This window comes from Panthera pardus, unplaced genomic scaffold, assembly GCF_024362965.1.
Source record: "Panthera pardus isolate Hobbes unplaced genomic scaffold, ASM2436296v1 HiC_scaffold_3, whole genome shotgun sequence".
Lineage (NCBI taxonomy): Eukaryota > Metazoa > Chordata > Mammalia > Carnivora > Felidae > Panthera > Panthera pardus.
The window spans coordinates 1,362,287-1,387,008 of record NW_026526876.1 but is presented as its reverse complement, the minus strand read 5'-3'; the positions used below and the strand labels follow the sequence as shown (position 1 = coordinate 1,387,008).

The 24,722-nt window shown below is 56.5% G+C and overlaps 1 protein-coding gene across 6 annotated transcripts in view; it reads left to right on the top strand.

Moving 5' to 3' along the window:
- The window catches only part of TOM1L2 (target of myb1 like 2 membrane trafficking protein), a 120,775-nt gene extending 103,356 nt beyond the window's left edge, over window positions 1-17,419 (top strand). For 3 of the 6 annotated variants that reach the window (XM_019413285.2, XM_019413278.2, XM_019413283.2), the window contains 6 exons: window positions 972-1,089; window positions 2,077-2,152; window positions 4,549-4,614; window positions 10,241-10,300; window positions 12,177-12,213; window positions 13,278-17,419. In XM_019413285.2, coding sequence (XP_019268830.2) covers window positions 972-1,089; window positions 2,077-2,152; window positions 4,549-4,614; window positions 10,241-10,300; window positions 12,177-12,213; window positions 13,278-13,438 — 518 coding nt within the window. In that variant the 3' untranslated portion in view covers window positions 13,439-17,419. The remainder of the gene's footprint in view (window positions 1-971; window positions 1,090-2,076; window positions 2,153-4,548; window positions 4,615-10,240; window positions 10,301-12,176; window positions 12,214-13,277) is intronic. The other 3 variants (XM_019413280.2, XM_019413281.2, XM_019413282.2) reach the window with 3 other exon arrangements.
- The last annotated feature ends 7,303 nt before the right edge of the window (window positions 17,420-24,722 follow it).

The following is a 24,722-nucleotide window of genomic DNA, read 5'->3' as shown; positions in this document are numbered from 1 at the left end:
ATATTTGTAGCTACTGTTTTTCTTTCGGAACAGATTTCTCTGCCTTGAATCCATCCAGCATATGGCCACCATATTTAAAATCCAAAATTCAAACTGAATTCTGCTGTCTTCCTTCTTTTCTTTTTTTGAATGTTTATTTATTTTTGAGAGAGAGAGAGAGGGAGACAGGATCAGAAGGGGGCTCTGCACTGAGAGCAGAGAGTCTGATGCGGGGCTCGAAATCACGAACTGTGAGATCATGACCTGAGCTAAAGTTGGACACTTAACTGATGAGCCACCCAGGTGCCCTAGCTGCCTTCCTTCTAGTGTTCAGTCTCTGTCCACAAGCATTTTTCATTTCACACACCCTGGACTTCAGGTTCTGTACCTTGGTACTTACCTTTCCCCCTTCTCCCTGCAGCAGAGTCTACTTGGCCTTCAAGCCCCACTGTTGGGTCAGTTTTGAGTCTTTTCCAGTGTCTCAAGCTAGGTACTGGTATTGTCTGTCTGGCTCCCAGCTACTCATTGCGCTCCTTTAGGCCGAGGACCATGTCAAATTCAGTTTGGTGCACGCAGGAGCTGGCTCTGAACGTGGTGGGTGCCAGCAAAATATTTGTCCAGTAAATACATGACCCAGGCCCTTAGATATCCTGACAGAGTTAGTGAGGCACGCACTGGTCAGAGAATTGTGGGAAATCTGCAGGGGAACTGGCCTTGGGCCCCTCCCCGCTGCCAGCAGTCTCGCTTCCATTCATGAGGACTCTTTGCCCACCTTGAGTAGCCTGGGGGATGGGCTTTTCTGTCCCCCATCTGGGTCCCACCGCGGCTCCTCCTGCATGTGGTGGGCTGGGAGTGCAGAGGAGAGGCCTATGTTCCCCCTGCCTGACCCAGAACTCTAACCTGCCCACTGGCTTCCTAACTTGGGGATCCTTCATTAAGCCCACGGGCCACATTTTATTCTCACCCTACCCTCCTTTGTTTTGTTGCCGCAGACTTGGGGACAGAGAGCGTCAGTGGCACCCTCAGTTCACTCCAGCAGTGTAATCCCCGTGATGGCTTTGACATGTTTGCCCAGACGAGAGGGAACTCCTTGGCCGAGCAACGCAAGACGTATGTGGGGACCGTTTCAGTGGCTCTCGGAAGGTATTGGGGGAGGATTGATCCAGGCCTGGTCACAGGCCAACACAAAGACGCCTTTTATTTACCAGATCCAAGACTGCCAAGAACGTTGAAATATGGCCGCGAAGACTTGGCAATAGGCACAGATTTTGAATGAACACCAACCCCCGCCCCCCCAACCCCCACCTCCCCGCCTCAGGGTTGATTGTAGTCGGATCTCTCCCATCCGCAAGAGAGTGCCCCTCATTCTCTCTGCTCCCTGTGCTGCTGCTGAAGAGGAACTAGGAGCTAGGAGGGTGCAGCCAGGCAGGGCCTAGCAGCATGGTTTTCCTGCCCGAGTGTGTGGGCAGAGGCTTCCCTGACGGCAGCTCTGGCCAGGATAAGCCATATGAAACTGGGGAAATTGATCCTAAAATAGACACCCTCCCCCGCATCTCAGGGAGGCATAGACACATGCTTGGAGCTTCTTGTTCGGCCTTAAGGCAGGCAGGTGCTTTCCTGGAGCCCAGCACCTCAGCTTTCTGAGTCCCATGCTCAGGCATCAACAAGTTGACCAGCAACCCAAGGCCGCCATGCACCTCTCACCAGCACAAGTTGCTTTTAACAGCAAAAGAGGTCAGAATGCAGAGGGAGAGAACCTCCACGGTCAGTGACAGACCCCAATCCCAGACTGAGACCACCTTCCTTGTCAGATGCTACCGAGGCTGCCGCTTCCGAAATAATATTACTTGCAGTGTCAGGGCACTTCTGACGTCCCATCACTGGGCTTTAGAGATGCCCTGGTATTGTTACTTGAGAGGAACAACGAGGGGCACGGTGTCCCAGACCCCAGAGGAAATGAGGGGCTGAGCCAGTGCTGGGACTGTAGCCTCTGCCCGAAGGCCAAGTCTGTGGGAAACTAGAAAGTGATTATAGGTCACCGCCCCGTCCCCTGGGACCACTGGGTGGGTACTGACTGCTTGCGTTGCTTGTCTCCAGGGTAACCTACGAGGACCCCCAGGCTGTTGGAGGACTCGCTTCTGCACTAGACAGTCGGAAACAGAGCTCCGAAGTGGTAGGTCTTTCACCCTGTTTACCTGCCCAGAGTCCTCCAGAGGGAAAGTCGGGCAGCGTCGTAAAGCTGGCGGGGTGATGAAGCAGAAGCTGGGTTGCATGGAGGGCAGGGCACACTGGGGGAGTCGGGCGTGAGAGCACTGTGTTGCCTCATTGCGTCCGCACTCCAGCCCGTGGGTGATGCCCACCCAGTCAGCTTTCCCATGAAGCCCAGAGCAGACGGGCCCAGAGAAGGGACAGCACGCTCTGGGCACCGAGTGTGGATGGCAAGTGGGGGTCCGTCCTAGGAGGTCCAGCTCCACAGCCCCTTGTCTTCCTACCTTGATGGCCCTGAGCTCTCAGGGCGCAGGTCTCCTACAGCCAGATAGGGTCTCTTCCCAAATGTTACACGGCCCTGGGGGTGGGCAGTGCTCCGACAAAATAACGGCCCTTACAAGGAAGGGAAATGCTCACCTGAGCCGCATCTCTGCTGATCATTTGTAGTTGGCCTAGAGAAGCAGTACCAACCCACTAGAAGGCAGCTGACGGGCAGGATTTGTCTGGGGATCTGGGGCTGGAGGGGGGAGGAGCAGTGGGTGGAGGCCAGGAGGGTGCTCTGGGCAGCTCCGTGTCTGGAAGGAGCACGGCTAAAGGCAGAGGTGCTCTGAAGTGGAGGGTGGTGCTTGTTTGAGCCCCAGATGGCAGCTGTGGATTCTGTACGATTTCAGTTCACTGCAAGGGAAAGGATTTGTGTCTTAATGCTTCTCATGAGATCGCACCCCTTTTCGCCTAGGAATGCGTGTGGCTGTGTGTGAATGAGCGTCTGTTTGCAGGGACGGGGAGGGGGAGAGCTGTGGGGATAAGGGCCCCGGAACGGCTGGACCTCTTGTCAGGGTCCCCCAGCTGGGTTAGAAAGGAGCAGTGCTCATCTGCCCACTGGACGCGGAGGTTTGCTTCAGAACAACGGTTCTTGGGCTCCTGCAGCCCCTGTCCAAATGGGCCCAGGCAGGCAGCAGTCTGCGGCCTGGTTTCTGGAAGAAGGTTCACCCTGGGGAAGGGACTTGTCCCTCTGTTCTGGCTCAGCCAACTGGGTGTGAGGGGTGTGCGGCCCTCTGCACTGGCCACTAGGGGGCACAGAAGAGCCAGCCCAACTGCCTCAGGTCTCAGCACCCTGCCTTTCCACCCCTGGGACCCGGACTCCCCAAATCTGCGTAGTGGTCGTGGCTCCATTTCTCCCATTACTTAGAATGTGTCCCCCCCGAACCGAGAGAGGGTGTTAGGAGGGCCCACCACCGGGCTGAGGCCAGCAGCACACTGCCAGGTGAGGACATCTCCTCCTGGCCCACCCTGACCTGGCTTGTAGCTCTGTCCCTCAGCCAGGCCAACTTGGTTTGCTTCCCACTCCGTCCCCAGGGCCTGCCCCCGTCCGTACCAGGGTGTGCCACCTCTGCTGTTCTTAGTGCTTAGGCCTGGATCCAAGCTCAGGAGATGTGGCCAGCCTCCCGCCCTTCACCCTTTGGGCGTGTGGCTTGGCCCATCTCCCTGTTTTCAAAGATCTTGATGACTCCAGCATGTTTTCCACCTGATGGCAGGCAGATTACTTTCATGTTTACTGCTCGATGAGGGGAAGCAGGGCTTGTGGTGCCTGTGTGCCTGTGTCCGTCTGTGTGAGTATATGTATATCCCTGTCTGTGTGTGTCTGTGTGCGCGTCTGTGTCTTCGTATATGTGTGTGCACACCCTCACTCACATGCATCTTGAGGCCAGTATTTCAGGTCATGATGTTCCATATCCTAAACCGTACCGACCTGGATACGAGAACTGGGCCAAAGGAGAAATTAAGAACACAGTGAAGGGGAGAAAATTGTATAGCCACACCTCCACAGTGCAATCCAATCAGAAGTCTTAACTTTAAATACCTTTGTGACTTCAAAAAGAGCAGTATGCCCAAATTCAGTGTTCAAGTTAAGAGTTTGGAAAAAGAAAACCCAAGTAACTGAGAAGGAGAAAAAAAAAAAAAAAGGCAGAAATAACTTAGAAAAAAAAAGGAGAAATGATTTGGTAAAAGCTGGCTCTTTGAAAAGTTGACCCTTTGCCAATTCCGAGAGCCCTAATCAGGAGAAGCGGCCGTGGCCAGCCTTCTGTGACCCCGTGGAGATTTTCCCAGTGTGTGGGAATAGTTGGCATGAGTTTATGTTACCCTGTTGGGATTTTTGGTTACTAAACTTCTCTTCTCTTTTCCAGAAAGGTAAGGGGGACATGCTGGAGGGGGGCGGGGGCAATGGGTCACATCTCCTTACGTGACAAAAGATCAACTCTGAACAGTGACTTTTCCATTTCCATGATATATACTGTTGCTTTCTTTATCCTGGGTCTTGCTGTGACTTTTCTTTCTGGGACTTTTCTGTCCTCGGCCCAGAAGAAAGGTAAAGGTGGGGACTCTGACCTGGAGCCCATAGACAGCTGGCTCATAACCCAAGGAATGGTGAGAGGTCACCAGCTGAGCCGAGCCCCCTGTCTACCCCAGCGCTTACCTGTGTCACCTGCTGAGCCCTTGTGAGTCAGACAGTACAAGGCCATTCTCTCCTAATGACTGGATGCCAAATTTCCCCCTGCCAAAATGTCTTCTTGTGTTTGTACAATCTCCTTAAGCCACAGACTTTCAGTCCTAGAAACGCCTCTGGTTTTCTGCTAAGGTCCGTGCCCCTGGGCCTTAAGGGTCTGGGACATTTGTGGAAGTGAGGGGAGGGCCCTCTCCCTCCTTTTACTGTCTCTGGAGCTCTCGGCAGTATTCGCTTTTCCAGGATGAGCACAAGTTACTGTGGCTTTTGCTTATTGTTAGGAGGGGACATTTCTAAGAGAACAGACTCAAAAGCATCTGATCAGTTGGAGAAGCCCCCTCCAGCCTCTAGATCTGGCAGTCCTAGGCTGATGGGTTTTTATAATGGAGTAAATGTGTGCCCACTACGTCCCCCAGAAGAATTTGAGACATCTTAAACACACAAACACAATAGAACAGAATAAAAAGAAGACCAAGCCAGGGGAGTTGAATATCATCAACACAGTTCTCATCAAGTAGAGCTTTTCTGCCACAGAGACCCGAGTGGGCCTCTCCTGCCTCATCTGATCAGGTAGGTGGCCCTGAGTCTGCTACAGAGAGAGAGGGTGACCTCATTCCAGGCCACTTGCCTCAGCGTGATGATTACACTTCTAATGAAGCCACCGTCCTCGCCTAGCACCTCTAACATAGAGACCAAAGGTCTGTGCGTGCGTGCGTGTGTGGCAGGGCTGGAGCAGGAGAGGGTGCACAGAGGGAGGGACGATAGAAGCAGTCAGGCATCAGCCTCCGGGGTGGAGCCAGGCAGACACTAGACACATACTGGGGAAGAAGCGTAACCGACCCCTGGAACGCGGGCCAGGCTGTGGCCGACGGAGGGGTGTTCAGGCAGGCCAGCATGTCTGAGGCTGTAGGTGGCACGGCAGGGGTCACCTGTCTGAGCGAGGTGTGGCCAACATGCAATGGCCGCACGGAGCCATCAGAATCGGGGGGGGTGGGGGTATCTTCTACCACCCCAGCTTGGAGCTAGGGACCTTCGCACAGCCACGCTCGGGCGGGGCCAGCCTTCCTCCATCTGTCGGCAGCAGGCACTTCATACTGCTCTTCTCCTGCACGCGACCCCAAAGCCATTCTTAGAGACACAGGCTTCTCCGGGCCCCTCATTGACTTCAGAGACAGGCTAGGGCTGTGGTCCTCGTGTGTGGGTGACCTTAGAGCGGGACTCCTGGAGACCACGTCCACTCCAGTTCCAAATTGGGAGGATCCAGCCGTGTGTCCTTGTGCCCGTTAATCCTGCGAAAAAGGATACTGCCCGAACAAACTACCCTGAGTGTGGCATTAGCAGCTGGTGGTGGCGCCTGCCTCTGCCCACACAAGATCCCCTCCCCCCCGCCCCCCACTAGAGCTCCAGTCTCCAACTTTCCAGAAACAAACCCAACTAACAGCTAACCTGGTATCTCACCTGCCTGACTGCAGTGGTTTGTTTTTTTTTTTCTTTTAAACAATGTATATTAATTGCTTTGCCTTATTTCCCCTAGTGTAGAAGCCCTGAGTCCTTCCAAACCCCCAAGTACAAATTCTTTACTTGGAAACTTTTTGTACTCTTGAGTAAGGCTGAAGGGCTTTTAGGCTGCTGCTCATGTTTGGGGGGGGACCATGTTGTAGGGAGGATTTCTCAGTTCTCGTGAAATAGCACACCTGAGCTCTTCAGAAAGTGTTGCTGTTGCGTTGTAAATCAGACTCTGAGGTTTCCCCGTGGGTTGGGGGCTGTGAAATGGGCCCGTGCTCTCCTGGGACTTCAGGGGTCTAGACTTGCAACACCACAGTTGACAATACCAGATTCATTACCAGTTGAAGAGACCCCTGAGCAGCGTCATGAGCTGCTCTGCCTGGAGACTGCTGGGAAATTGCCCCCCGCCCCCGGCCATAAGCAGGATGCAGCCAGAAAGATCCCCTGAGAAGAACGAGTGTCGGTCCCAACAAGAGCAGAAGTAGGTTGGTAGTAGGAGTGTGCTACGGCCCAAGCCCACGCATGGAGGGGTGCCGTAATCCGGTCCGGCAGACCCCCCGACACAGCAAGCCCAGAGTCACAAATAGCACTGGCTGTGGCCGAGCCGGTGGCACCGCTGCCCCCCACCTGCCGCCCCCTAAGTGGAGCCAAGTGAGGGTCAGCGCACGGCAGACAGCTCACCCAGCGCCCACATCAACATCTGCCACTTCTGGCACCCGACACGCCGCTTTCTCTTTGGACCCTGAAGATGGGCGGGCGCGTCTCACCGTTGGCTCAGCCAAGCCAGACCCGTATGCGCCGGCCTTTATTGGAGGGTGGTCCTGTGCCAACTTTCTCTTATTTTTTTTTACTTCGCGTCTTCTTCCCTTTCTGTCTCCCTCCCCCAACACACTCCTCTTCAGACCCTTGGATTAGCCTTCAGCCTTGAATCATTGCCCAAGAAGGTGCTCTAACCGTGGCATGTCAGAGGCCACAGTCTCTTAGGGATCAGCTGGGCCAGGCTTCATCTGACGGATGAGAACACTGAGGCCTCCCAGGGGCTTGGTGACGTGCCCAAAGCCACGGGGCAGTGACAGAGTCCAGTGCCCTCTTCGCTGGCCAAGGCCTCTCCCTTCCCTTCCATCGGCATGGACGAGGGAACTTCCTCGTCCCTCCCAGTTTCTGTAGTTCCTGTTGGGAGAGCAGTGTGCACATTTAGTCTGTGTCTGGTGGCATCCACATTATTAGAAGAAACTTTACCCCAGTGCTACGCTCAAGGCATTGATTTACCAGGGTAGGAGGTGTATATAGGTAAGTTGCTGTGTGCAACCACAAGCAGGTCAACCCTTGCCCTGTGTTGTATAAGCTTTACCGTTAGCTCTCCCCCTAGTTCCATGGAGATTCCGGCCCTGAGGCCAAGTGCCTTTCATACTGGAAGGAGTCAATTCCGATCGTCATGATATTCCTGGCTTCTGAATTAGAAAACAGAAACCCTGACCTGGAAGTTAAGGGGCTTGGAGTCCTGTGGGGTGAAAACTAAATAGAACCTAGCCATCACGCCACTTCTCTGATGGGGAGACTGAGGCCAAGAACTGCCCAAGCCCCCCTCTCCCTGCTCTGCCTCTTTACCCAAAGTCCTGAGGCTTCTTAGGACAGCAGAGACTCCAGGGCTCCTGAGTGAAGAAAGAAGCAAGTCCAGAAAAAAGTGATATGCTCCAGGGATCTGACTAGCCCAGCCCAGCCGACCCATCGCCCAGTGCTCTGTCATCAGCCTGGCTCCTGGGGCTTTGCCTGGAGGATGCCCTTCCATAAACACACTACTTATTTGGAGAAATCTGAAAGGGGGAAGAAAAGCGTTCCCATGATCCAGCTTTTGGGAAATTTTTGTTTTTGAAGGGGTGAGGAGTTTCTCAGATGTCAGTGTTTGTTTTCTGAGCGTGCTGGCTTTCAAGATTAATCCTCAAAGAAGAAAACTGGAGCGTGATACCCAGCCTCGAGGGACTTATTTTTGAGCAGTAACAAAAATATTGTAAAGCCGTATCTGAAGGTTTAAGACCCATGACCCCTTAGTGGCTGTTTTTCAAGCTTCTGCAGCACATTGGAAAGCTCTACCCATCGAACCTCCATTTCTCCTCGATAGACTGAAGCTGGGTGGGTATAAGAAAGCCCAGCACACACTCCCAACAAATGCGGTTGGCCATGTTTTCTCTTTGGAGACGCCGCTAACTTTCCAAGCTTTTGTTTCTGGGAACTTGGCGTGGCGCGCATCCTCCCAGAGGCCAGGCGTTCTGACTTAAAAGCATCAAGATAATGAAAATTGGCATCTTCTGTCACAGGAACATGTCAAGACAGAAGTCCTGCCAGCAAGCGTAAAATTAGCAGATCGCACTCCGCGCGCCTTTACTGCTTTCTTTTCGATGGAGGAGTTGGGTGCTGCCTTGGGTGCTGTTAGCACATCCACGCTGGGCATCTGTGCCCTCTGGAATGAGAGTCATGTGCTCCTTGTCCCTAGGAGTCATTTCAGGGTGATTTGAACTCCTTGACGTTTTTTTCATTCCAACACGAGATTCCCAGTAAGTCAAAGAGATAAAAGGACAGCGTAGACAGAGTCTTCCTAATCTGATCAAGGGGTGGGCTTGAACCTTTATGAAAACGCGTGTGGGGTGCCCACGCTGGGTCTGTAGTGCGGCACGATACACGTGAAGGCGCTCCAGGTTACCAGAGCGAGGGGGCTGCCAGCCTCGCCAGGTGCGTGTGTGCACGGGACACCTGCTCGGCACACTCGGGCCGCCCTAGGGGCCCTCGCTCTACCTCACGCCCCAAACTCTGCCAGCAGCAGGTTTCCGTCTCTAAGGAGCGGCTTGTCCCATCAGGGCAGGGCTGGGAATAGGAAATCTTTGTTCTTTTCCTTTGTTAAGCTCATGTTATTTTTCAGATTTGGCAAACACCAAGGCAGTCTTCCCGGTGCTTATTTTAACTGTATTCTTACCCTAGACTGTGACGCTGGGGGGAAACCAGCTATAGACACAGTGCTAGAGAATTTTCTAGAAATAGTGGACTTGTGAGCCGCTATTGCATTCTAGCCAAACGGACGTTTCAGAATCACCGCCCCGGAGGCCTTCCACAGGTGGGCCAGGCATGGAGACTGCTCAGGCACCCGTGAGGCATGTCTTTGTTTTCTCGGGACCCAGTCACCCCCACCCCGGCTACCGCTCCCTGGTTTTCAGTTGAGCTTTTCTTTGGCTCCCGAAGCGCAGCCAGCCATTGAGAGCTGGGGAGGCAGGGTGAGACTAAAGGAGCCACTGCATTCAGGACTGCTTCGTGATTCTCCCCTGAAGAGACACAAGACAGCTAAAGCCCCAACGTCGCTTTGGTCCTCAAAGCCCCAGCTTTGCCCGCTTGTGTTGGTGGTGAGATGTGCCCGCCTGCTGTCAGCCAGGCCGCACCCAGGCCCCGGTGCTCCCCTCCTCCCACTCAGAGACGCACTGGGACACATTCCGAAATACTTTCAGCGCCCGCCTGGCCACCTGCACCCCCTGCTCCGGGCAGACTGCCACCTGGGATCCCCAGGGGCATCAGGGGCTTCCTGGTGTCTCCTCCAGTCACTCCCAGGGGCTGGGCTCGATGGCGGGTAGGCAGGACTCTTCCAAGGGTCCTAACCTGATGAGTTCGAAACCACCCTGTGGGACCAGCGCATTCCTGAGATGAGAAGGTGCTTTGCAGCCCTGGGCTGAGAGTAGTCAAAAAGTTATCCATTTCAAGAATGCGTACTGCTGCCCTCCCTCCTCCTCTCCCCCCCCCCCCACCCCCCCCCCCCCCCCCCCCCCCCAGTGCCCGCCGGTCAGCCCTGCTTCTTAGAACTGGCCACCTCATTGCTTCCCTCACCTGCCATTTCATGTGTGGCTGCCTTGTGTTGCCCGCGCCTGCTGTGCCAACATGTTTTTTTGCTCTGTGTACGTTTTGGTTTCGTTCCGGGGTTGCTTTTGACGATTTATTTTGTTCGGTGTTCTGTCTCCCCTCGCCTGGCTGTGGGGCTGCCTGACCCGCTGCTTGCCGCCTCCATAGATCCCCGTTGCGCAGCCCTCTGTCATGGACGACATTGAGGTGTGGCTCAGGACGGACCTGGTGAGACTCGACTTTTCTCTTCTGTGTGTGGGGCGTGGCAAGGCAGAGGTGCTTCTGAAGACAGGCCCGGGCCAGGGGCTGCTCCCCACTGGGGTGGCAGAGGAGGAAAGCCCACTGGGCCCAGAGCACCTGCTCCGGGCGCGGCCCCGGGGCCTTGGCAGGCAGGGCTCTGGCTGGCTCCGAAACCACACACACTTGCCTCCAGTTACTTTTCTGTATCTAGTGTGTGTGGGGGGGGATTTTGTGGGTTTTATTTTTATTTTTTATTTTTCACTGTAAACGATATACAGAGATGAGCCAGGTGTTTTTTTGTTTTTTTGTGGGGTTTTTTTGGTTGGTGTTTTTGCTTTTGTTTTTGTTCTCGTTTTTTTTATTTTTTACTTGTCACCCCACTTCCCCGGTATGTTCTGGTGTCTTGGATTTAAAAGAACCCTTACCCTCGAGACTGTTGTCTTTACCCACAGGGCTAGGACAGGAAGGTGAGAACATCACGCAGCTGCAGATGGCAGCAGGTCCCAAGAAAGGGAGGGCTGCAGGGGCTGGTCCCTCCTGCTGCTGCTTACAAAGCACTTTCCCTCTCAGGCGGCTGCAGGGGAGGCAGAGTGGGGGTTGCTGGCCAGGGGGGCTGACAAAGAAATGCACTCTGGGAGGGGAAGTGGCTTGCCCAAGGTCATGGGCTGGGCAGATTCTCCCTTAGTCCTAGAGCCTCCTCATCTCTTGTTCCTAGCTGCCACCTCTTCAGGGGACCTCGTCCCCAGAGCAGAGCATCTTTAACCACAGGATTGGCCTGGCTGGCAGTGGGTTGCCGACTTGGCCCCCTTCTGTACTAGGGTACAGTACTTCTGTACTAGTACTACCTTCTACTAGGGTAGGGCCTCCCACTGCTCCAGGCCACCTCCCCACAAGGCCAGGCTTTCTGAAGACACTCATTGCCCAGCGAGGCAGGCACCCAGGTGCCATGCCAGGGGAGGAAGAAAACACCCCATTATATTTTTCCCAAGGGAATGCCTGGAAAAGAACTAGCTCTTGTCACAGAGACAAAGCAGGAAGGAGCAAGGCCCTCACCTCATGGGGCAGGGGGGGGCGGGGAGCCCAAGGTTCAGAAAGGGGGAGGGACCTGTCTGACAAGGCTGAGCAGATCAGTGGCAGGGCCAGGAAGGAAGCCACGTCTCCTGCTGAGCCCAAGGCCCTGTCCGCTTCCCCATCCAGCTCCCTTCCCTATCACTGTGCAGTAAGTTCCCAGTGACCACTGCGTTCTCCAAACAGAAATCAAGTCCTATCCACTGTCATCGTTAAGAGCTCTCCGAGCTCCCATGGCTTCTCAGGAACCGGCAGCAGGTGACGGAATCTGGGCCACAGGAGGCCGTGGGACATGGCTTCTGGCCGGACAGCGCTTTACTGCCAAATACTGCTTGGTATCCGGCCCTGTGCCATGGACTTCATGGCTCTGTCCCTTCCAGGCCTCATGCAGTTCCCAGCTGTTGGCATGGACAGCGGGTTCCCAGAGTCCTGTGGCTGCTGAGTGAAGGAGCACCTGAGGGGGCCCTGGGCACGCGCGCAGCTCAGCCTCCTCCTTGGGGCCCTGCTCTGGGAGTGTCACTGGGTGGCCAGAGGCCTGCTGTGGTCCTGCCCGTAGCCTTAAACCCAGAGAACCGGCCTGCGCCTTTTTTTTGGATTTTTCTTTCTGGTTCTTCTGGAGGATCAAAGCCTAGAACTACGGAGTTTGGGGTGGTTTTATTTTTGCTTTCTAGAAAACAAAAGTTTCCGTGTCTTCAGTAAGACAAGCAGTATTTTACTATCACAGAGCTCTGGGCACGGGGAATGGGGGTTTGGCCCAGGCTGGGCCCTAATACTGCTCTCTCTGCTCCTCCCACAGAAGGGCGACGACCTGGAAGAGGGCGTCACAAGTGAAGGTACGACTGGGCCAGCACCTTGACAGCTCCCCACCTTCTGTTGGCTACCCCTGTCCCAGACTCTTGAGGTGCATAGGGGCCGGCACCCCACTGTCTTGGAGCCTCCACTGCCAGCATATCTCCCGGTGCCCATCCTTGCTTGGCCTGGCCTCCTGGGCCAGGGGCTTCTCTGCTCTGTCCCAGCCAGGCCCCGTGCTGATGAGGGAAGTGTCAGAACATGTGACTTTAAGAAGGTCACAGAGCTAGTGAGTAGTAGGTCCCGATTGCCATCCCAGGTCAGCGTGACCCCCAGATCTGCAAGCCTAATCAGTTTGTCCCTACCCCTGAATTCTTAATCTAGCAGAGAGACAAGACATGCTGTGCAGTCCACAGGGCTGCCTAGGGAACTCATCGGGCCTGGCGTTCTGGGACCCCACTTCTGGGGGGCCAGTGGATGACGGGTCGGGTAGGGAAGTTCCCATCAAGGTCCTCCAACCCCCCCCCCATCTCGCCCTCTCTTTCTCTCCCCTGCTCCTCCTGTCTCCCCCACTCCCTGCCACTCTCCCCTCTGCACTGCCTCCTCCCTGCTTTGCCAGACCATCTGGTCAGACCCCCTCCACTGGCAGAACCTTGCTTGGAGGATGAGCATAGGGTAGGGGGATGTTCTCTGCCAAGTTTAAGTGGGGACTTGCCCCTCCAACTTTCCCTGCCCTGCCTCCAGTGCTGATCTGGTGCATGGAAAAGCCCCAATTGAGAGGGGTGGGGCTGGAATCGTACCTGCCCCTTCCCCCTGTACCATCTGCGGGTAGCCAGGCTTCCTGCTTGCCCTGGAGGCGGCAGAGGAGGAAATCAAGCCCGGGTGTCTGGGCAGCAGACGGGGCCCAGAAGCACCCCTGGCTCTGGCTGGCTGCTCCCCTGCCGCTCCCTGCCTCCCTCCTTCCCTGGCAGGCAGCCCAGGCTAGTGTGCTGAGGGTGGGGACCGTGAATGGGGCTCCGAGGGGAGCAGGTGAGATGTGGCGGTTAGAGCCTCACTGTGGGCCTAGCCTCCTACCAACGCTGCCCCTTGCCCTGGTTTTGTATTGCAGAATTCGATAAATTCCTCGAAGAAAGAGCCAAAGCTGCTGAAATGGTTCCCAACCTCCCCTCGCCCCCAGGGGAGGCCCCGGCCCCGGCCCCAGCCTCAGCCTCAAACCCCTCCGGTCGGAAGAAGCCTGAGCGGTCAGAGGATGCCCTCTTCGCCCTGTGAGCTGTTCCGCGGTTCGGCTCCCCAGATGGCAGGTCACTCCTTGTTCCCCCGGTCCACACTAGGCACTGGCCACTCCTCCCGTCCCCAGTCCTCACTCGGTCCTGTGCTGCTGTGTCTCCATGGAAACGCCACTGTGTTTGCTCCCAGGCCTCCCACTAGTCAGGACCAGCTTTAGCCACCTTTTTCTCTCTGGGTGGTGGGACAGCATCGAAGCAGCCAGAGGCTCTCTTCCCCTGCCCCCGCCCCTCTGGCCCACAGGCTCCCTCTACCCATGTGTCCTCCCCAGAAGAACAGGCAGTGGGACCCAGACCCAGGCAGGGCAGTCCCCGTGGGACCATTTCCTGAGGAGACACCTGGACTGCCTTTCCTCCGGTTTCTGCCCACAGAGAAGGGGCTCCGACCCCAGCCCCTTCCCCCCCCCCCGTGCCCTGCCCCTACCTGACTCAGTGGGTCTCCTTGGACCGGCCTACGCTCCCGTGCCCCTGTTCCAGAAAGGGCTTGTCTGCACCTGTGGGCTTGGTCTCCCTCCCTGGAATGCTGCTCCCTGACACGCGTCCCCCTGTGGCACTTGGCGTGCTCGGCACTTTAGAAGGCTCTGCGGGTGCCCTTGTGTGAGGCTTCTCGCCCTCTTGACCCTCTCTCCATCACTCAGCTGCTAACCCGGGCCCACGCCAGGCTGGCTTAGCAGCTGAGCCTGGGAGCGAGGGGTCCCCGATGCACCCAGGGAGAGGGAGAGCCAAAGGCAGTTGCAAAGACGGCACGCGACCCATGGATGATGGTCACGAGGCACACGGGTTAGCTCTTACAGAGATGCACAACTGTAAACCAAACTGCCCCACGTCCCCATCTGTGGAGGGGCCCGCATGGGGAGGAATTGCTCTGGCTGCTTGGGAAAGCTTGGTGGGCTTGTGAGCACACCTGGTCTGTGGCAGCCTCTGTGCCACTACCTCCAGGGTCCAGGAGCAGATGGCTCTGCACCATATTTGGAGATCCAGTGACCAAGGGGCTGGAGTGACCTTAGGGTCCCTGCACTGCTCCTTGGTGTGGTCTCCGCTTCCTCCACAGAACGTCCTGACAGCCTGCCCTCTCCCTGCCCCCAACCCCCCTTGCTGCTGATTTGTACCCTCTCTCCAAACCAACCTAGAAGACTAACAGCCTGGGGCTCAGAGCTAGGGGTTGAGGACACCTGCTCCCGTCACGGGGTGTCTCCTGGCCGTGGGCAGGACGCTCAGGCTCGGTGCGGTCCAGGGTGCAGCCCGCCCCGCCCCTGTGCCGCGGTTGGCCAGGAAAAGAAAAATGCTGCGGCAGCTGCTCCGAGCCAGCCCGTGAGTCCCCGGGGCCCGGGTCAGTGTTCCGGAAGGCGCTGCCCAGGTATTGGGGCCAGACGTGTTCCCGAGCCGTGGCGTGGCCAGCCCTTCCCACCTGGCAGCCAGAGTGGGGTCAAGAGGCCGGGCTGGGCGCAGGCCAACATCAGTGCCTCAGGCTCTGGAAGAAGCATTTAAGCCACGGCCCAGCACCTCTGGTGGAGAGCGAGGCGCTGCCTAGCCCAGAACCCTGTGCCCTGGTCCGGGGTCTGGCTGGGGGCCCTCCTGGCAGGACCAGCCGGGGGTGTCACACTCCCGATTCCTCAGAGGACGTGCAGGAAACTCCCCCTCAGAGATCAAAGCTCAGCCAGCCTGACTCCAGCCCTGCCCTCCCTGGCAGCCAGTGCCACACCTCTACTGTCCCCCACCCCGACCCCACCCCTCGGTCCTCTCCTCCTCTCGTCAACATTGCTCACAGGCAGAGCCCCCTGAGGTCTGCCTATTTGGACGTTAGGAAGTCTTAAGTCAGCTGGCTTGACGTGAGCTGCCGAGGTGGCTGGGATGGTCCGATTACACCTAGCCACCCAGCTAGTACCCCCCAGCGGCCTGGAGCGCTGGTCTCTGTGAGGGTCAGGGGCCCGTCCCTCCGCGGCCAAGCCCGGCAGCCTCTGAGGGAAGAGCCAGCGTCCCCGCCTTGTGGAAGAAGTCCCCCCAAGAGCAGGAGCCTGAAGGGCCCAAGGGGAGAGGAGGCTCCTGGCAGAGTAAAGCCGAGGCCTGTGTCTGTCTGGGGGAAAACCCAGCACAGCTGCTCTTAGTACCCACGGTCCAGAGCTGCACCCCAACTCCAGGCAGGGCTTGCAGAGTCCTGGCTGCCCCTGGGTGGCAGATGGTGATGGAGCCTGTGGGCTGGCAGGAAGGCACTGGCTCACACAGGGGAGAGCCCCCTGCCTTCCCGGCCTGCGGCTGCCCTTCCTGTTGACAAGTCCCGTCCAGAGGCAGCCTGCCCCTACCTGGAAGCTGAGGTGACACATGCGTGAGGCCCGCGCAAAAACCCAAGCAGGGGCCCAGGTGGCCTTAAGGGGGTGCTGCTCAGCCCTTTCTGTCCTGCGGCCCGCAGGCACCCCAGGCCACTCAACCACTGGTTCCCTTCCATGTGGGGAGCACAGCTCCCAGGCTCCCTGCTTGGGGAAGGGAGCCGCGCTCCGGCAGGAAAGCTGGCCAGTGCCTACCCCCCGGGAGAGTGAGACCCTCACGAGCCACCAGCCGCTCCACAAGTGTTAGAAATCACAGATACAGTATGTACTTAATTACACTAAATTATTGCTGGGATTCCTTATAAGCACTAATTATACCTGATTATAGGTTAAAATATTTATTTTGTCAAAATATTTTCTTGGGAATGTGTTTAACCTTTTCTGTGTTCATTGTGTGCTGAGATGAGAAAACTAACCATTTCTTCCTGCCTACTTTTGTGGCCAGTGGGCAGCTGACCCAGGGCACACTAGTGGGCTTTGGGCCAGCCTGGCCCAGAGCAGTCCCTGCCTGGGAGCCCCCCTCCCAGGGACTGAGCAGGCCGACTGGGGCCAGGCCGAGAGGTGACCCGCCTGCTTATCAGCCGGGACAAGGGGTTTCTGAGCTGAAAGGGCTTGATGCTGGCTGGGGCCGGAGGGAAGGGTGACTTCGTCTGTGGTCCGTCCTGTCTTTCTGTTTTGTCAGCCCCATCGGTGTGAGCGACTGGGCCATCTGCCTTGGCTCACTGCCCTTCCCTTCCTCCCCCTGGGGTCCAGAGCAAGGGGGCCTGGGGAGGTGTGGGGCCCTCACTGTCACTCAGGGCCTCCCACAGGGAGAGTGGTGGCAAGGGCTGTGGATAGCGGTGGCAGCAGGCACCTGGACCCCTCCGGCTTCATGGGGCAGACAGCTGCTCAGCCTCCTACACTCTTGTCCCTCCTCTTCCTTCCTGCCGCCCACCCCCACTTTGTCTCCACGTCTGCTACACACGTTTCTAACTCAGTCTGACCCAGCCTTCTGGATGGTTTGTGGAGGACTGTGGGCTAGCAGGGGAAAAGCACCATGCAGGAGTGCCGTGTTCTCTGCCTGCCCCAGCCGGCCCACCACGAGCCTGTCCTCCATGTGCCGTAGGGACTCTGGGCCCCTCTGCTCGTCCACCCCCATGGGGAACAGCCAGCTTCACCACCATGGCTGAGTGTGCGTGCCCCCAGAAGATGCCCCCTGTGGTACCCGCCTCTCCCAGTGCCCGTCTCCGGCCCTTCCTGTCTGTGGGGGTCCAAGCCAGGCTGCCCCTGCGGCCACCAGCTGTCAGCCCTGAAGTTCTACTCCTCCTCTCGTGTCTGAAATCTCCAGGCTCCCCTGGAGAAAGGGGGATGGATATTTATTTTCTAAAGTTTGCACTTAATTTGTGAGGGTCTCAGGATTGGGGGGGAGGGGCTATTGAAAGAGAGACGTGTTGAGTTTGTTGTCCAGTCCTGGAAGTCTGATGTTCTGTTCATTGTTGTGCGTTTCTGTGGGCAGAGCCGGTTCTGGAGGGCGGGTCAGTGCACTCGAGGCTCAGCGCGTCCATCCACCCACTGGCTCTCCTTCCAGATACTGTCTCTCTAGTTTGGGTTCTTGCATGTAAAATACACCACAATAAATAAATGAACAAACTGTTCCTCTGTGATCTCTGTGGAGTCACCTGTGACTGTCTAAAGGACCTGCCAGTTCTGGGCACCTGCTTTTTTTTTTTTTTTTTTTTTTAAGTGTTAATTATTTTTGAGAGGAGGCAGGGAGGGAGAGCGGGAGGAACAGAGAGGAAAAGAGAGAATCCCAAGCAGTCTCCGCACTGTCAGTGCAAAGCTCGATACGGGGCTTGAACTCACGAACCGTGAGATCATGACCTGAGCTGAAACCAAGAGTCGGACGCGTAACCCATCGAACCACACAGGTGCCCAAGGGCACCTGCTTTCTCTAAGCAGGGGCTGCCCCAGGGTCCCCACTAAAGGCAGCCATTCTGGAAGCTTGCTCCGCTCCCCCCTCACCCATGCCCAGGCTGTTTGAGGGTGCTGGTGAGTCTGGGCTAAAGGGAAATCCCCATGCCTGTTCCAGTTTGGCTGTCTTGGGGCACAAGGCTGGTTTGGGGGTGTTGGTTGTAGCAGCTGGAAACCTGCCATGGCCTGCCTGCGAGCTCTACCAGAGCCTGTGGTTCTTTCTACGTCTTATGCCAGGCCTTAGGCACATTGCGGGAGGCCCTCAGCCCTGTCCCAGGTATCCAGGCCTTGGGCAAACAGGCCAGAGCCATCTCCTCCTGGGCTCCCCAAAGTTAGGCATCCACCGAATCATCTGGACAGCTTGTGCCACACACTGGGAGTTTAAGAGCTGCTGCTCCAAGAACCACTCCCCCCTTCTAGAAACAGCTTTATCGAGATCTGATTCACATAGCATACGATGCACCCATTTTAAGTGTCCCATTAGGTCGTTTTCAGTCTATTCGTAGAGTTGTGCAGGGGCCTCAAGATCCCTGCATCACCATGATCAAGTTTTGAGCATTTTCATCACCCCAAAAAGCAGTACCCCCCACACACCTCCCCACACCCCCCCCCTCCCCCAGCGCTCTCCTTTTTAAAAGGTTTCTGTCCTGTTCTTTCCTGGGAGCTGGCCACTCTGGGTGCTTGCTGCCAGGCCACGGTCCTCCAGGAAGCAGGCTTCAGCAAGCCCAGAGGCACAGGCGTCCTTGAGCAGCACATTGTGGGAGCCACGTGGTGCCTGCATCTTCCTGAGTGGCTCAGAGGAGCCTGAGAGCCCTTTAATCCCTACACCACACAGGGTTTGAGGATCTGAAGTGGGGTGGGCTTATTCAAGCCCCCAGGTGAACCTGGAGGAATTGCAAAGACATCTACCCAACCTGTTGTATTCAGGTGAAAAGACAGAGCCAGGAAGACCCACGCACTTACCTGGGTTTGCCCAGCGCTCCAACTCAGACCTCGGGCCTGGAGGGGTGGGCAGCAGGCGAGGCCATCCCATCCACCTTGAACACCAGCCCTGCAGGAGGGTGGCTCAGGCGGGGGCTGCCCTGCCTCCTGGTACAGGGCAGGAGGGACCACGACGGGGGCTGCAATGGGACCATCCCCAGCCCAGGTCAGAAGTGGCAGCACCCAGCTCCCAGTTGCTCTAGGGAGCTCTGTGGAGGCTCTGCCTGTTTCTGGCCAGTCAGAATGAGAGGCTCCCACACCAGGGGAGTGTGGGAGTGGGCCTCTGAAGGTTGGGAGACCCCCAGTCCCCAGTCCCGGTGAATAGAAGGTGTGGACCCTGAGCCCATTCTCTGCCCCCAGCCCTGTACGAGGCACTGTGAGTGCCAGAAGAGGCCTGAGCTCTGTGGACAGTGGCTTGGCCCTGAGATACCACCGTGAACTTGCCAAGACACGCGGTCAGCGCATGTTCCTGAGAGTTTGCTGTGTACCAGGTTGGTGCTGGAGGGGAGGGGCTGCTCGAGTCCTACCCTCAGGGAGCTCCCAGCCTGGTTCAGTTCCCAGAATCAAGGACATTCTGCAGCCAGGAAGCACTGGAGCCCTTTTCCAGGGCTTGCAGGACCAGGAGGCTCTGGGGGAGCAGGCAAGGCCCAGAGTAAGGAGCTGCTGTGTGACGTTGCACTGGGCAGGCCAGCCACAGGAGGGAGAGGGTGGTGAGGCAACTCTGACCTAACCGACCAGACTCCTGGGAGGGACCTCAAGATCCCTGGCAGGGACTTGCCAGCATGCATTTCCCCAGTACATTAACAGCTGTTGCTCAAAAGGGGTTCTATGGAGAAAAGTCTGGGAAATGTAGAAGTAAAGTTAAGCAGTGTTAAGACCTGTTCAGTCAAGATAAAGGTGGTTTGTGGCCCAAACTGCTCAGAGATGCCATATTGGAACTTTTTTCATTGTGGTAGAAAGACGTTTGATTTAGTCAGAAAGAGGGATTTGTTGACTTACGTAACTGAAAAGTTCTGATAGTTCAGCTTCAGGCATAGCTGGATCCAGGTGCTTAGGGATTTGGTTAGTAATTTGCCCCTCCCCGTGTCTTGGCTCTGCTTCCTCTGGGTTGGCCCTTCCACATGGTTAACTGAAGGCTGCCTGCAACTCCAGGCTGACTTTCCTTAAGCAGAGAGAAGGTACGTCTTTCTCAATAGTTCAAGTGAAGTCCCAGAACCCACCCTGAGAAACCAGGCTATTAGCAGAGAAGGGATGAAATCTGAGGAGGCGGGGCACCTGACTGGCTCAGTCGCAGAGCACCACCGGTTGTACGTTTGAACCCCATGTTGGGTGTGGAGGTTACTTAAAAATAAAATCTTTAAAAAAAGGAAAACTGAGGAAGCATCATTAGTCACTGCAGCGTGGGTGGAGAGGGCCAGAGATAGGACTGACACACTGAGGGGTGGAGACTTGGACAGAGACAAGCTTCTGGATTCCTCCTCAACCTTTGGTTGTCTCCCTTCATCACAGCCTGAGAGGAGCTGCTTTCTAGCTATAGGTACCCTCCCCAGAGAGCTGGAGGGGGCACTGTGGGACCACTGTGGGTCTTCTCATGGCTCACGCAGGGTCCCCCTGCTCGCCAGTCACACGCTAAAGCACCTGAGGAGGACAGTCTTTTTCCAACCCATCTCCTTTCCAAGAAAAGAGTCTCCTTAGGGTCCCCAGGGACCAGGGGCAGAACGAGACGACTTGAATAGGCATGAGCCACCCAGAAATTCCACTTTATTTCAGAGGAGCCCCTGCCCATTTTTGTTGGGTGGCCCTCAGGGGAGTCTGGTCAGGGCCTCCAAGCCCGGGCCCTAGGCATCCCAGCAAGCAAAATCTCTGCTTTCGGCACGAGGGGGTCAGCGGGATGTTTCTGGAAACCGAGTGGCCTCCCCTGCCCGGTGCCATCCCCTTCTCGCCCCCATGCCCTCTCTAAGAGCACCCTAGCAGGGGTTGCAGGCTTCACTGTGGGTCCCTGAACAAGTCCTTGCTCCTTTCTGGTGTATACTCCCCTGATCTATAAATTGGGATCATGGGTGGTAAACCCAATGCCTATAGGGGCCTTTTTTTTTTTTTTAATTTTTTTTTTTTAACGTTTATTTATTTTTCAGACAGAGAGAGACACAGCATGAACGGGGGAGGGGCAGAGAGAGAGGGAAACACAGGATCAGAAGCAGGCTCCAGGCTCTGAGCCATCAGCCCAGAGCCCGACGCGGGGCTCGAACCCGCGGACTGCGAGATCGTGACCTAAGCTGAAGTCGGACGCTTAACCGACTGAGCCACCCAGGCGCCCCGATAGGGGCCTTTTTATTACACGTTCATTTATGAGTGAAGTGGCCCAGGTGTGATACCTGGGGGCTGATAGGAACTGTGGCGGGGCGGGGGAGGGGGGGTGGTCACAGCCCTGGCTACAAGGCACCCAGTTGTGGAGCCCAGGGTTACTCAAAATTCTCATTTTTCAAGAAAAGCCAGAAATCCAGCCTTTAAGTGGAATCTTCCACACTTGACAATTAATTCAAAATCAGAACCCACGCAGAATTGGATTTGGCTTGTGGAGGTCAGATGATGTCTTGGGGTCCCCATGTACTCTTCCTGCTACCAATTCAACCCACCTCATTCTGCGACTCCCCCTGAGTCTACAGCTGGCCTCACCCCAGATAGCCCGTTAGCACCCAGGGGACAAACGTCCCCCCCCTCCCCCATTCTTCACTGCTGTCAGCTTCATCCCTCACAGTGCAGCAGAATTGGTGGTTCTACCGGATCTTTGGTGGAGTGTCTGTCGAATGACTCACTGATGAACCTGGAGGTGACCTCCGTTAGTGAGGTGCTTTGGGCAAAGCTGACCCAAAGAAGCTCAGAAAGGGCTAGAAATAATTTGTCCAGTGCACAGCAGAGGTCAACACGGAATGAGAATATAGGGTCATCTAGGACCAGAATCATCCATGTCAACAGCCGTCTGGTTTCATTACGTCCAGATGGAGAAAGAGCCGGGGTTGGGGCGAGCAAGAGTCCCAGGCTGGCTCTGTGCTGCTTGGCCCCCTAACCTGAGCAGGTGCTAGCTTAGCTATTGCAGAAATGAAGGATACATGGGGGCAGGCAGGGTTGAGGGGGGATTCCCGGAGTGGGGAGGGGTCTTAGTATCCTCCTGGGCAATGCCCAGGGTTGCACAGTGCCAGCAGCCCTGGCAACGCTAGTGCCTGCCCCTCTACCCATCCTTGAGCTCCGCCGAGATGAGTAGCCGAGGCCCTGTCCGTGCCCCAAATGTCTTGGTACCCCTATTTCACAGTTGGCAAAGCCGAGGTCGGGCAGGGGCCCCGCTGGGTGACCGAGCCTCTGGGAGCTGGGCGGGCCTCACAGCCCGGAGAGTCCCGGGACTACAGGGGCCCCGGGCAGGGGGCGGTGCCGTCCCAGGTCAGCCCCGCCCCCGTGTCCGGACGCACACCTGGCGGCAGTCCCAGCCAGGTGTCTGGCCTGGAGGCCGGGCCGAGAGAGCAGGCCCAACTGGTCCCAAGGGCCCAGACCCTGCCAGCCCGCACCGCGGTCCCGCCCCACTCCCACCCCGGGTCGAACGGGCGCGGTGCATGTGACCCAGGGCCCGGCTCCCGGGAGTTTCGCGCTGACGCCGCGTCACCCCACTCGGGGCCGGGCGTCCATTGGCTGCGCCCCGGCCCGTGGGGGCGGGGTTTGTCTGGCTCCGCGCCCCAACTCCCCTGGGTCTCCGGCCGCTGCCCTGCCCCGGGTGAGGAGCCAGCACCGCCCCTCCGGCTGCCCAAACCATGAGAAAATCAGGGACGACAGCGCTGTGCGGCCGTGGGCAAGTCGCTTTACCTCCCAGTGCCTCAGTGTCCTCATCTGTAAAATGGGAATTACAGCCCCGTCCTCCTGGGATTGTTGGGAGGAAAACATGGGTTAACACTGGTAAGCGTTCAAAGATTGTTGCCAGTGCAGACACAGCCTGCCAGCATCACTGTCGGCCAGGCTGGGACCCCTGCCCCTCCTAGACACACCAGGACGGGGGGGGGGGGGCATCACCACGGCTGTGCCCCTCCGTGCCCTGGCACACTCCTTCCTTGTGTGAGTTCGGATCACTCCAGCCAAGAGAGGTCTGGGGGGCTTGTTTGGGAGTCTCAAGCTATTTAGGGGGAGGAGCCACCAAGATGTTTCCCTGAGAACTGGGGGGGGGGGGGGGGGGGGGGGGGAGGCCCATCCTGTCTTTCCTCACTCTCACCTTGAGAATTGCCCTTGGCAATGTAAGGCTGTGAAGCAGAGTTTTGTCTTTTAGGTTGCAAAGGTATAAAGCGCCCCCCACCCCAGCTATCACCCATGGCAGGGGCTTCAATTTCAATTGGCATTTCTAGCCTGGGCTGCAGGTCTCCTGTTGACCCTGCCTTACCCTCTTTCTCCTAACTCAGCCAGTTATGGCATGCATATTCATTGACTCATGCTCTTTACATATCTGGTAAGTTCATTTGAAGAACGGTGAGGCAGGTATGTTGTGATGATGACTCCAACACACCCTACCTGCCTCTGCAGAGTGACGCAGGAAGGGTTGTTCTCATTTCACAATCCAACAGCCGAGACTCAGAAAAGTGGAAGGGCTCCAGGTCACTAAGCAAGCAGGTGAAAAGCCAGGCCAGCATCCTGACTCTGGAAAAAGGTGTTTGTTTGTTTGTTTTTAATGTTATTTATTTTTGAAAGAGAGAGCTATTTATTTCTGAAAGAGAGAGAGAGAGAGAGAGAGACAGAGACAGAGTGTGAGTGGGGGAGGGGCAGAGAGAGAGAGAGGGAGACACAGAATCCCAAGCAGTCTCCAGGCTCTAAGCTGTCAGCACAGAGCCCCACGCGGGGTTCGAACTCATGAATCAAATCGCGAGATCATTACCTGAGCCGAAGTCAGATGCTTAACTGACTGAGCCACCCAGGTGCCCCCCCCCTTTTTAATGTTTATTTATTTTTGAGAGAGAGAGAGAGCGGGGGGCAGAGAGAGAGGGAGACACAGAATCTGAAGCAGGGTCCAGGCTCTGAGCTGTCAGTGCCCTATGTAGGGCTCTAACTTACTAACCGTGAGATCACTCACGACCGACACCAGTAAGATCATGACCTGAACCACCCAGGCGCCCCTGGAAAATGTGGCCTTTATAGGCTTCACTCAGTACCCGCTCTTCTCCCCACTCCTCTCCCTGGGAAGGACTGTTAGAATTTTCAGGTTAGTCACCAGATTCCCAAGGTCTCCTGGGTGCTTTGGCTCCTGCTTGGGGTGGTAAGGGACTGGGTAGGGGGGCAAGATGAAAGATGCTTGGGGAGAACACAGATCCCTCTATGCTCCCCAGCAGAAGTTCATCTAGATCCTTGGGCGGATGCCAGAGCAGGGCCATTTGGGGGGAAGATGCGGTTTGGAGACCCCCATGGCTTCTGGCCACTCTTGTTCTGGGTAATTTTCCACAGCAGCCACTTCTGGGAGGGAAACAAAGAGAGCTGCATGTACAGGCTGAGCCCTTGGGACTTGGGCCTCCAAGTCTCTCCTGGCCAAGGCACCCCCCTTCTAAAGTGCACCACTAATTTTACTCCCTCAGAAGATGTGGCCAGACAAGCTATATCTGGAGCCTGAGCAAGACAGTATTTGGGCTGGCATGACTCACTGAGGTCAGGGGCTAGGAGAGACTGGGGGTCCAGACCTCTGATGGGTCTTCTTGGCTACTCTCCACTTGCATACTTCCAGGGACAGGCAGCTCACTGCCTTTCCAGTTTCCAATACTCAAATGTTCTACTTTATCTCAATCCGTCTCCATGGGTCCCTCCCCTGCCACCTAGCTCTGTCCCCAGTCCACAGGGCCCAGGGTTTGGCCTCCAGCCATTTTCCTAGCCAAACTGCCTCCTCTGACCCAGACCCAGCCTGTCATGATCCAGGGCAACCTGGCTCAAGTCTAAAGCACAATCCACCTCTTCCTTGTGTCCCCATTCTGGCTGCCGCCAGTGCTAAGCACCGAGTTT